At 39.8% G+C, this 12,500-nt stretch overlaps 2 protein-coding genes across 6 annotated transcripts in view; both read left to right on the top strand.

The window, feature by feature from the left end:
- Nucleotides 1–558: 558 nt before the first annotated feature.
- On the top strand, nucleotides 559–6,665 carry LOC138010499 (uncharacterized). Its single transcript, XM_068857480.1, has 3 exons — nucleotides 559–1,524; nucleotides 2,815–2,911; nucleotides 3,843–6,665. The coding sequence occupies exons 1-3, from the start codon at nucleotides 656–658 to the stop codon at nucleotides 5,244–5,246; spliced, it is 2,370 nt and encodes a 789-aa protein (XP_068713581.1). The 5' UTR covers nucleotides 559–655; the 3' UTR covers nucleotides 5,247–6,665.
- A 494-nt stretch (nucleotides 6,666–7,159) lies between these two features.
- Nucleotides 7,160–12,500, top strand: part of LOC138011532 (L-threonine ammonia-lyase-like) — a 7,378-nt gene continuing 2,037 nt past the window's right edge. The window contains exons 1-6 of one of the 5 annotated variants that reach the window (XM_068858586.1): nucleotides 7,160–7,341; nucleotides 8,766–8,962; nucleotides 9,668–9,798; nucleotides 10,113–10,261; nucleotides 11,511–11,603; nucleotides 12,272–12,344. In XM_068858586.1, the coding sequence (XP_068714687.1) occupies nucleotides 7,179–7,341; nucleotides 8,766–8,962; nucleotides 9,668–9,798; nucleotides 10,113–10,261; nucleotides 11,511–11,603; nucleotides 12,272–12,344 (806 nt within the window). In that variant the 5' untranslated portion in view covers nucleotides 7,160–7,178. Of the gene's footprint in view, nucleotides 7,342–8,765; nucleotides 8,963–9,667; nucleotides 9,799–10,112; nucleotides 10,262–11,510; nucleotides 11,604–12,171; nucleotides 12,345–12,500 lie in introns of those variants that run through there. The other 4 variants (XM_068858585.1, XM_068858584.1, XM_068858589.1 and 1 more) reach the window with 4 other exon arrangements.

The following is a 12,500-nucleotide window of genomic DNA, read 5'->3' as shown; positions in this document are numbered from 1 at the left end:
ACTCCTGTTTTATCCCTGCTAGGTGAGTTCTCTTTTCTTTTTGCGTTTGCTGGGCTGACGACGAACGCAGAAGAAAAGAAATCTCTGCTAGCAGGAAAAGCTGTTTTCTGTTATTTGCACAGAGGGTATTATCTCTGAAGTTCATCTGAAACATATTTTCAAGAAAAAAAATCGTACCAATGTTTAAGATCATTATCTTGTTGCCCGCCGCCTTACAAAAGTCTGGTTATTAGAAAATTGTGCCTACCTGTTTTTTTTTTTTTTAGAATGTTGGGTAGGGGCCCCAAAAACCTTGGCAAAATACTTGAATATTTTGAAGGTTAGCAAAAATTGGGTTTGAGTAGGGGAGTATGCACTCCCCTGCACTCCCCTACTCAAACCCAATTTTATATGTGAAGATCGGGTCCGCCACGCGAGAGGCGCACGAGAAAAATATACAAAAATTTGGTTTTATCAACGGAGTTGATAATGTAAATTGGCCACCGTACAGAGATTCTAAAAATGCCTCTTTCCCAATTCTCTTGTTTCCCTGGAAACAAGTGGGAGACTAGTTCCGAGATTTTCAAATTTCTTCAAAACAATAACGAACCGTTTGGTTTCCGTTTTGTTTGAATTTTACATTGTAAAACTTGAAGAAAAAAACACTTTTGCACAAATGGCTGTGGAAAGCGGTACCACAGATCGAGCAAAGGTATCAATAAAGGATGAAGAATATGAACAAATCCGAATCGAATTGGAGAAGTTTTCGAAAACGGCGTCTATGGAATCACTTTGTTCGAGTCTCTTCAAGCTCTTAAATTCTCCCTCTCTGGTCAGCATTTTGGCGGAGGTTCGAGATTGTCTTCCAAAGAGTCAAAGGAACAAGTTTATTCGTTGTTGCAATGATCTCCTTAAATCACAAGCTATAGTACGCAACCAACAGCGACAAATCGAATCGAAGATCTTATACAGAGACCAAGACATAGAGAATAATCCGCCGAATTTCGAAGGCAGCCCCGCGAAAAGAAAGAAGAAAACCTACAATTTAAGACTGAATTCCAAAACAGAAATTAAAGGCTTGCATAAAGGTCAAGAAGAAAAAAACCCGGAACACGTCCGAGATCGGAATTCGAAGTCATTCATACCAAGATATCAAAGCAAAATCGTTGTCCTGCAAAGAGATTCGTTGAAAGAAAGATTTGGATTCATGATACGCGGTGGAGATTCCTGTGAATCCTCAATAACCATATATGATGTAACAAGGGGATCTTTAGCTGAGAGGCAAGGCTTGAAAAGAGGCGATCAGTTGATTAAATTAAATGACAGGCGTTGTGGCAAACGTGGAAAGAATATTTGTGAACTTATTCGGACAATCAAAACTGCTAAGGTGCTTCATATGCAAATTACCTCATCAAATCTTCGTTGCACAGATGCGAGAGATGTTGAATTGTTTCAAAAGGAAAGAAACAAGCCTGGGGAGAAGAGCATGTTAACTGTTATGGTGTATCCTTCCGAAGATGGTTGGTTGGGTTGTTGGGTCCGGGGGTATGTATTGCTGTCATAAAACCTGTCGGCCGTTGGCAAAACCAGGACCGGGTGGGACCGGACGGGACCGGACGGGCCGGAGTGGAGCAGATCGGATCGGATCGGATCGGATCGGATCGGATTGACAAAACTCAGACTGGATCAATAACATCAGAAAACATGCTCGAATTCTGTGCCTTAATCTCTCTTGTGTAGTCGTCTCTTCATTTATTGAGACTCGTCAAAATGTTTTTTCTCAAAGAGTCCAAAGCGGAATTATGAAAGATACGATGTGACGAATTGACCTCAATAAGTGAATTGACTGCGTACATAACGGTTTTCTTTTTCAAACATGAAAACTGACGGCAATTCTTTACTTTACTCCAGTCCCTTCTAATTGAACAATATCCTGATTTAGCAACAGAACATGATCCGGTCCGTGTTTTGTCAATCCAATCCAATCCGATCCAATCTGATCTGGTCTGGTCCGGTCCAGTCTGATCCGATCCAGGTTTTGCCAACGGCCCAACCTGTCCACCCCCGCATCCTGCAAACCCCACTCTGATCTTTAGACAGTATCAGGCTGACCTAAACCTTAATCCCAGAGGCCCATGTTTAAAGTCAAGGGTTTGTCCTATCAAGAAGTTCAAATTCCAACTAATCAATAATTATTGAAGAGCAGTGTGTAATGGATCACATCCAGTTTTGCGATTTGCTGATTATGATCAATATGATTTACAACATGAGTGAGTTACAGAGAGCATACTACGATTACTGACTCTTCTATATTCTCTCCCCACAACTGCACAAGCACTTGCTCGTCTTTGCAGTTCCATCACTCACAAGTATTTTTTTTAGCTGGTGCCTTCGAAGTACTTGGTTCAGATTCGAAGCTGAACTCCTGCATGTCATTATGCGATGGGTGAAATACCTGCTGATCTTGACTCCAGGCAGGCCCAGAAGAGTAGAAAGTCGGGGAATATGAAAAGGGGTAGAATTGATCAGAATGTAAAATAGATTGCAAAATAGAACGAGTCTGTAAACCGCTTGAGTCTTGTCAAAAAAGAGGTGTCGAATGATGGGTTTGACGGAGGCTATTGTTTTATGGCCGTATGACCAGATATGGCAAGCTCTGAGGCAGGACATCAGCCTTTTTGATCTTACATCCTCCATGGCTCATTCCCTGTTGCGACAAAAGGTTTGCACTTGTCTTGAAGAGGTGATGACACATTTTATGCCTATCCAAATGCCTATGTTTTTGAACACGACCCATGCCTTTGATCACATTTTTCTCTTTGAACTTTTTTTCAGAGGTGTTGATTATGCCTGTGCTGTACATATTATCTCAGTTGATGCTGATTCTCCCGCGGAGAGTGCTGGATTAAAAGAAGGGGACATCATAGTTGCAGTGAGTTTAAAACCCTATTAACAACTGCATCGAGCTGAATGGAAGATGGGTGCTCAGGATGTCTAGGGGCCTCCACTGTGATCAGTCAGCCCCTAGACAGTAAAATGCTCCCAATTGGCTAGCAATGCCTGCAACCCAGCCATGAGCCCCCACACAGAGACATCCTGGCACCTATCACACTGACTGGTAACAGTGGAAAAAAAGGTGGGGGGGGGGGGGTAGAGAGAGGGAGGGAGGTAGAAAAAATAAGAAACTGCTAATGCTAAGAAAAAACCGCTAAAACAAAGGGGGCACAACACTCTGCCAACATAGCTCCACAGATGGCCACTACACTGAGATCGCATGACCTACATGAGCCTGTGCACATATGCATAAATTGCTGACCGCTATAAGCAAACCGCTCCATTTGTGGACCTAAATGAACACAAAACCAGTATCTCTTTGTTGTTAACTAGGTTAAAGTGCATTTAACCACATATATAATGAAGGCACATCAGCATGTCAAGAAAAGATTGAGAGCTTTGCCTTTTGTTCTTATTTGATGTTATGTCATTATGATAGGCTTTTTGCACTAGAGAGGATGGACACCAACAAGGCTGGACAATCTGCCAGACAGGGAGTCGTGCGAGTCTCGCATTTAACTTCCAGGTTTAAGACCTGTTCTGACCACTTGCTGAATTTGATCCTGGTAGTCCTTGGTTCAACTTCTCAGGTGCACTTGTAAATAGCCAACTGGTTTGCTTCTGGCCAGTTCGGATTCTTAACAGCTGCTGTTGTTGTTTTTCTGTTCTGTCGTTTCCTGGATTGTGTTTCATTGGCTCTGGAAAGCCCCTGTGGGGAGTGGTCAATTAAGTTTGTATGAATGTATGTAGGTGTTTAATTTCAGGCATTTTTTTGTTTCTTGCAAATACACTTTGTTTTTGTTTACCAGATAAATGGAATCAGGACCAAGGATTTAACACATGTTCAAGTTGTCAAGCTTGTCATCACCTCAGGATCTCTCATCAGATTTAGCTTGAAGCGTGGAAGTAAACCAACTAGAAAATCTTCAAGGCATCAATTACAAAAGACAGGCAATGTGCTGCCAACTCCTCTTAGAACCCAATGTAAAGGGTCCCATAAAATGACTTGTCCATCCAGTCCATCCTTTAAGCAGCTTGATCCACCTATGTATTCATACAGTCATCATAGGGAAGCAGAAGGCTCTCCTTCCCAACTTCCTATTAACTCCTTGACACTTCACTGTTTGCCTCCTCCTCCCTATACTCCAGTGGTACCATCCCAACACAGAGTGCTGGCAAGGGGACAACAAACCCCTTGCCAAAGACCACAGGACACCACCCATGTCATGACCCAACAATTTACCCCCAGAGAGCAAGGCCCACAGGGATTAAATTCTGTGAAGAATACTCAAGGTGCCCAATTTAGCATAAGAGAACCCATTAGCCAACAGCAAGAGGATTCTGATTCTCTTGAAGAGCTACCAGTATCCTCTGTTGTTCATAAACAGCAAGAATCACACGGAATTCTCTTTGAACAAGAGCTACAGTGTAGTTGTCATGAAGATATTGCCATGCAGGTAATTGATGTTGGGGAAGAGCTGCCAAATAATGTCAGTGATGATAAAGAAAACATCAACTTGAAGGAAAGTATGTCTGCAATGTCCCAAGAGGGACTAATATCAAAACAAAAGAATGTCTTAACGCCAATCTCTTTGCAGCAAGAGAAGGTTATGTCGTTTGAAGACCTCCAGAGTGATAGAAGTTTGCCCCCTTCGAACAGTGCATCTCCTGAAAATTGCAATGGTGTAGAATCATTTCTCAGTCACCAGATACAACAGGTCAATAATTCAAAGCTGAGAAGACTGTCACTCTCTACACAAAGAAGTATTCAGGAAGTAAAGAGCAAAGTGAATGAATTCACTTGTGAGGAAGAAGAAGACATTCAGGTAGCAGCTGATAATTGCAGATCACCAGCAGAAATTAGCAAATCTCCACCACCAGTGAATGGCAGGGAATCATTTCTCAGTCAGATACAGCAATTTAATAAAGCTAAACTTAGGACCTTGTCACAATGTCCAAGCACTACATCACCAGAGGATTGTCTTCAAAGTAAGCAAAGGAAAGCTTCCTATAACCAAGACGACCTGGAGCCAGAGGATGTCAAACATGATGGCCAGAAATGCTTCGAAGCTGGAACCTTGTTTGCTGCTCTCAAGCAAGTGTTGCATCACAGAGCACGGGTAATGCACGACACAATAACCAGTGCTGATGAGTTTGACACTAGTTCTGATTCAAGTTGTGATGATATCACCATTGATGACTGGGATTTGTGATTTGCCGTTTGTCTTAGAACAGTGAAACTTTTAAGTGATCCAGGGACTTAAGTGCTAGCAAGCCAGGATGCCACACTAATGAGGGCTCTTGCGTGACACCTGTATGAACATGTTGGTTTGCTTTTGATTAAAACTGATATTATGCTGGAACCAGATTCATAGAAGACTGCAAGAACAAAGGACTAATTCTCTATAAAAAAGGTGTTTTCCCTTAATTTATGAGTAAGCAATAATTATTAGTGTTCATTGTCAGATTGGTACTGAAGTTGAAAAGAATATTGTATAACTTATTTGCACAGTGTTGGTATAACATCATGTTGCCCAACCATCAATATTTTAGTCCGGAATTTTAGATTCAATGATGTAATGTCTCTTCTCTCAGAGCAACACTGCATGTGGTTCGACTTTTGTTTTTCTCATCAAAATCATTTTAAAATCCCAATGGGACATTTCCAAGATGATGCCATTTGACTACAAGTAGCAGAATCCTACAGGTGTTGCTTGTCTCGTGCTAATTAGAGCTATTGTTATTATTTTTTACCCTGCTGGGAATACAAAACTGAATTCTGGTAGCTATAGTTGTAGTCCAGGGTTCTTACAGGTCATTGAAAACCTGGAAAGTCATAGAATTTAACCATTTCATTTTCCAGGCCTGGAAAGTCATGAAATTTTATGGTCGGTCATGGAAAGTCATGGAAAATTCTTATTATAAATGGTAGATTAATCATTGCAGCTGTCAAAGCAAGGATAAAATGAAATGCAGACGAGTTTCTATCTAACAATCGGAAGTTTGGCAGACAGAGGTTAATTTATTCAAATTTGAACTGAATTATGTCAGAAATATCCTAAAATAAGGATAGTTTTGAAAACTTTCTTATGTGACAGCTAAACTTAAGGTCATGGAAAGCTAGAGAAGGTCATGGAAAAAGTCATGGATTTTGAAGAGCTTCAAACAGTACGAACCCTGTAGTCAAATGATGCTATTGTGAAATTTGCCTTTGATAAGAGGTTATTTCACTTGGTTTATGGCTGCAAGAAACATAATTATCAGTTAATGATTGATGAAACAGTTTTAACAGATATATACATTTTTTACCCTTAAATCCTGCATTTATGGTGGGTCATCATCAGGTATGAGGTTCTTTAGCAATTTTTCCGTAGTTGCTTTATTTTATTTCCTTGTTTAGTGTGAATTGCAGCTTTTCTGAAGTGTTTGTTTGCTGCTTCAAAATTGTGTGAAAAAGAGAGTGGAATGGCCAGGTCATTGAAAGTCTATAAAATTGATTGCCATACTTCATTTTTTTTTTTTTTTCAGACTGAACCAATTATTTGTCATGATCCATCTGTATTGACCAGAAAATCCCTGAGTGCTTTAACTGTAGAATTTATAAAATCTAAGGTCTGCCAAAATGCATATTTGCAGCAACTGATTTTGAAGAAGCCAAGGAAGAGCAATTCTCCTGAACCCCTTTCTTGTCTTTTGACCATGTGGTCCCAGTTGTTCAAACAATGGATAGCACTATCCAGTGGATATACTGGTAAGTCATAGCAAAACCAAATGCACTATTCCATGGATAGTGCTTTCCACCTTTTGAACAACTGGAGCCAAAAGAGGAGCCTGTTGGTGTGACAATCACCTTTGCATCCCCCCCCCCCCCCCTCATCTCTCACCTTCCCCTCCCCACCTGCATAGCCGGCGGTATTGTGGGTGCGCGGAATGAAGTTTTGGCCGCTAAAATCGAGCAGAATGGAGAGGAGGACCAAAACTTTATTCCCCGCGCCTACAATACCGGCAGCTACTTTTACGCGCTACAGTGAGAGGGGCATCGATTAACAGCCAACCCAAGCTCTGCAGTGTCACTATGAACGTCAAGAGCTTGGGTAACCAGTGATCAATCGTTACTGTTGCCCATTCTCCCTTGCTTGCTCATAATGGCGGGAGTAATCTCACTGGAAGATGTGGATAAGGCGATCGAGACGATAAAACAGAGTCCTATGGTGTACAGAACACCTCTATTAAAAAATGTTGGGGGAATGTTCGGGTTTGCGGATCGGTTCAAGCTGCATTTAAAGCTGGAAAACATGCAGAATACAGGTAACGAGTGAAGTTCGGGTATCCGAAGAGCCGGTGTCTCAAGTAGTTTGAGAATTTCCTTTTCCAGCTAAACTCCAGAATACCCGGCCACTTATTTGCATCTGAATGCAGTGCATTGTTATATTCTTCGTTCTTCGACTTCTTCTGCTTTTGCGTTGGAAATCCAGCGGGAGGGGGGTGTAATGCTTCCGGAAATTCGGGGGCGGGGCTGGGGGTTCAGATTTTTTCTGTAATAACCCGTTGCTGACAGAGGTAAACCACATACGAGAATTATATCCCCTGTCTCCCACGCAGACCTACTTAGGCCTTCCTCACGTGTTCCTCCCTTGTTGGTGGATGAAAACAAAAGATTTCTCATTAGCTAGGCTCCCATGACATTCTTAGGGCTTCGTCATGCGTTCTTCCCCCCACGAACGTCAGCTTAAACGAAAAACCACTTCCGTTCAATGGCTATTTGCCCACTATTTAAAGAAACCAATCAGCATTGACTAATTGTGTCATATGTCATACATAATAGCCAATCACATGCTGAGAAAAAATGCCATACAAAACACGAGTTTATCCTAAACTGGAAAACCGCCTCTGATTGTCTGTAATCTATGAACGGAAGTGGTTTTTCGTTGGAGCAGACATTAGTGTGTAATGCCTGGTGGTTGGACAGAGGCAGGCTCATCACAAAAACATTTCAATCCTGTCTTTTCGCAAACTTCTTAACATCGGAATTGATCCAAACTTTCCACAACAATGTTTTGTTTGCTTTATTCAGAGAGAAATTTTGCTTTTAGCTTAGGCAACATAATAATTATATGTGCTGATAACCGAGATTGAGTGAACCAATCAGAGCACAAGAAATTCATGAACCAAGGTTGAAAATTTAATAAGTAAAATTATCCTCCTTATCAGCACAGAGGTAGGTGCAGATAAAAGATGGAACAGCCACCTGTGACTGTACTGGTTCTTGCAATCAATGAATGCCACCCTTGGTATTGTAGAAATGGCTATTATAAATGCAGACGGCAGACTGGGTCTAAAAATTAATGCAGACTGAGCCCTAGACCTGGACCTGGGCCGAGGCCTATTTTGTAACATAGTCTGCATTTTAGACCCATCTGCAGTCTGCATTTAATTTTTGACTGATTGTTGAAAACAATGTTGAATTGAAGCTACAGCAGAAAATAAGCAGAAAATCCAATTGCAAACAAGGATCAATCAGATTCCTAAAAGATCTTATAAGATTCTGGAACAAGACTCTTACCAGATTCTCACAAAATTTTTTAAGAATCTTGTTAAGAATCTTAGCAGATCTTGTAAGCTTCTTAATTAAGAATCAAAGTGAGATCTCATTAAGAAACTTTGTAACATCTTATTAAGATTTCCACCTGAGTAGATTTTGGTGGTGAACTGTAGAGTCTTAATTGAAACAGGTTCATTCAAAGTGCGTGGTGTCGTCAACCAAGTAGCCCACCTTCCTGTTGATGTCATAAAAAATGGGACAAGCCTTGTTTCTATGTCAGCTGGGAATTATGGCAAGGCACTCGCCTTTGCTTCCAAGAAACTGAATCTACCTACAACTCTTTGTATGCCAGAAACTGCACCAAGCAACAAAGCAAAACTGATAGAGGTAAGAAGTTGTATTTCTTTGCTTTTTTTATCGTCAACAAAAGGTCCTGCTTTTGAAATATCAATAACAGCAATCTCTCATACTGAGACAACAAGAGTTTATTATATGCATAGAGAAAAAGAAACAGTAAAAGAACTGTGTAAAGTCCCTTTGACATGGGGACCAGCAAGGAGGACAAGATCCCTTTTAGGCAACGCCTTGAAAACCTGGTTATTCTGCATGAAAGGTGAAAACCAGATGACATTACCCTCATGAAAGGCCTGATATGCTATGCTATGTGGTACAGAGCCACATAACATGGCACCATGCACTCTAAATGGATCAGTTCAAAGTTCCATTTGCTGAGGGCAGGACTTGTCACTTTCCATCTTTATATAAAGAACATTATTATCATTCAAAGTTCTTTTAACTCAACCAAGAGCCATTAAGGCTTTTTAGCTATTGAAACAGTCAATCCATTTCGTTTTGGACAATTTACAAATATTTTAGCCAAACTCACAGCCTTGAATCACACCATTCAAATGAAATACATTTAAAACAATCCTCATTTGCTGAAAGCTTCCAAATGTAACCTGCCAGCCAGACCGTGCAAGTGGTAATCTTCTGTCATTAGCTATAGAGTTATATTTCTTTGCATTTTAGGCTGATTTTTAGGGTCAATGAGTTAATCTTTTTTTGTAATAACTATTCCAAGTTGATTTGCAGAGTCTAGGCGTTAAAGTGGAGAGAATGCCAAAAAGTGACATAATAGTTGCCGTGGATCAACATGTTGCACAGGAGGGCATGCAGTTTCTTCACCCCTTTGATGACCTCAATCTCATTGCTGGTATGGCAAGGTATTTGTTTTAACAAGTTCAAAATTTTACTGAATCAGCCACTGTAGAGGACTTATTTGAAGGCCTATATTAAAATAATATTTCTTTGCGACATAAAATCCACTTTTGTCTGTTTTTAATTAATTAATGGCCCCTTGGAAATTATTTTACGATCACCCAGACTTTGTGAACAATGTTATTAAAATTAGCAAGAACTGGAGTAGTGGTCAGAAGGAAGGTTTCTTTTAGCTTCTTCTTTAAAATTTTCATTTTATTTTTGACTTAAGACAGTGACTAATAACGTTACATACTGTCTTCTAAATTCAACTCTGAAGTGTTGCCGTTGAGATCCTGGATGAAATCCCAGAGCCTGACGTGGTAATTGCTTGCTGTGGAGGTGGTGGTCTCCTGGCTGGTGTGGCAGCTGGTATAAAACTGAAAGGACATGAATCAACAAAGATATATGGTGTAGAACCTGAAGGAGGTAAAAAAAATTGTTGAACTAGGGGTCAAGTTTTCGAAGTATGATTTAGTGCTAATCCAGGTCATAGGGTCGCATTATTATTTTTTAGTATTTATTTGTTTTTCTATGTAAAGGTCGTGCCATGCACACCAATCAGTTGTGGTTTGCTTGCTCCAGTTTTTTTTAAGCTGAACCAGCCAAGCCAATCACATGCTGACAGACGACTACACCAAGGGTACTATTTTAATGAATTTTTTTTTCTTATTCATCCTGAACCAAACTCTGTGCTCAAGACCTAGCCTTCCACATGTTACAGTAGGGGCATTAACCATTAACCAGAGAAATGGATTTTCTTTTCATTTCTTTACATGAGTCGTATTGAAAGAAATGTATTTTTGAAGTGCGGGTTATGGACAAAAGATGGAAGTGATCCTCAAATATACACACTTAGACATTTTCATTCATCAGTTCTTGCACAGGAACACAATATTAAACCCAACAAATTGACGTGCTCCCCACTGAGTGGCTTCATTGCTCAGTTGGTAGAACATTGCACCAGCACTGCAGAGGTCAGGTTTGAATCCTGTTGATATTGCGCGTTTTTATAGTGTCAAAATTCAAACGTGCATTTGGCAATTCAAACATTCTTTTAGCTATAATTCAGACGTTCAATTCAACTAAAACATTCAATTCGGCAATTCAATTCAATTCAATTAGGCCTATTAAAAATAAGCTTTAATGAATGTTTAGGATAAGTTCTTCTGTATTGGTAAAACAATGACCTGTGACTTGTGAAGCAAAGTGAATATTTGAACTGGCGAATTGAATGTTTGAATTGCCAAATTGAATTTTTCAGGTGTCTATATAAGAGACAATTGCTTAAATACTCCTGTGAAGTGTGAGGGTCACTTCTATCTTTCATGAGTTGCATTGTTAAACAGCTTTTCAACATTATTAGGGATATTATTGTATTAGGGCAGTAGAAGACGGAAGAAGAGTGTGGAGTGCCAGTATACATGTATATACAGTATACAAACAAGGGTTGTATACTGGAGCCACCCTTGTTATGCATGTAAAGAAATCAAAAATTCACTGGCCTTGTTGGGCTGTGTATGGAAAATTAATTGTGCCCCATGTCGTCAGTACCAGCCTCCAAATGACTGGTATGAATATATCTGTTTTGACATATGCTTCTGTCCCTTTATTGTGAATATACATGTAGGTATTGTAAGTTTTTATTTAACATTGTTTTTGTGACTTAAAATTACAGCTCCTACAATGTACCTGAGTAAGCAGCAAGGTCATGCTGTCAGTATCACATCAACAAAATCCATTGCTTCAGGGCTGGCCCCACCCACAGCAGGTATGCAACCCTCATCAAATGTGTTTAGAAATTTTCATCTACAGGAAGGAAGAGCTTTTTCATTATGTTTTTTTCTTATCCTTACAAACAATATAGGAAGAGGTAGGCATGAATGGAATCTTACGTTTTGTTTAAAGCTTAAAGCTTAACCCATTGACTCCTGGGGGTTCCCCATTGACGAGTAAAATCGTCTGGCGTTAGACAGAGTAAAATACTAAGTATGGCCGGTTTAGGGGTGAAAGGGTTAAGGCTTAAAGCTTTAGATTATATAATCCTATATAAAGAACATCAATTCTCAAGGACTGTAAACTGGTCTTACAGATTAGATGCTTGCAGCTTGTGATCTTCTTTTAGGTGTTTACCATTAAATCTTAGTTATCTTAAGTTAATATATGTTCTGTACTTTGGTGAAAGAGATATAGAGATGTGAATTCAACACAATCTGTATCATACAGATCACGAGAGTTTGAAAACATTGCAAAACGTTGGTTTATAAGGGGAGGTTTAGCCTTTTTGTCTTTTTGATATATCACTAATTTTAAAAAAAATATATTTTCTGACTTATAAGCAGGACTTTTTTGTACAGCATCAGCTGTTCCTGGATCTTTGAAGGGCAAGGAAATTATTTGGCCTTCTAACCTTTTGACAAAAATGCTTTCAATTTGCAGGTAAAATTACTTTTCGTCATGTACAAGACTTTGTAGAGGATATTATTTTGGTTACTGAGGAAGAACTGAAGAGGTGAGTGGAACAGAAATCCAGCAGACTTGTGTTGATGAAAATACAATAGTACAAATGAAATTAACATTTTAGAGATAACAGGATCCTGGGGGTAAGCTAACCCCTTGGGGGAAGGCTTTTATTTGTAGGATGCAATCACAGCTGTAAGTCAGCTTC

The sequence above is a fragment of the Montipora foliosa genome, chromosome 7 (assembly GCF_036669935.1).
Source record: "Montipora foliosa isolate CH-2021 chromosome 7, ASM3666993v2, whole genome shotgun sequence".
In the NCBI taxonomy this organism is placed as follows: domain Eukaryota; kingdom Metazoa; phylum Cnidaria; class Anthozoa; order Scleractinia; family Acroporidae; genus Montipora; species Montipora foliosa.
This window is presented reverse-complemented; position numbering and strand designations above follow the sequence as displayed.

Bases quoted from the DNA above. Each gene is read 5' to 3' on its own strand.
- LOC138010499 (XM_068857480.1), top strand. From the start codon at position 656: ATGGCTGTGGAAAGCGGTACCACAGATCGAGCAAAGGTATCAATAAAG. The intron at 1,525-2,814 runs GTATGTATTGCT...ACTTTTTTTCAG, and splicing joins TTGGGTTGTTGGGTCCGGGG to AGGTGTTGATTATGCCTGTG. The intron at 2,912-3,842 runs GTGAGTTTAAAA...TTTGTTTACCAG, and splicing joins AAGGGGACATCATAGTTGCA to ATAAATGGAATCAGGACCAA.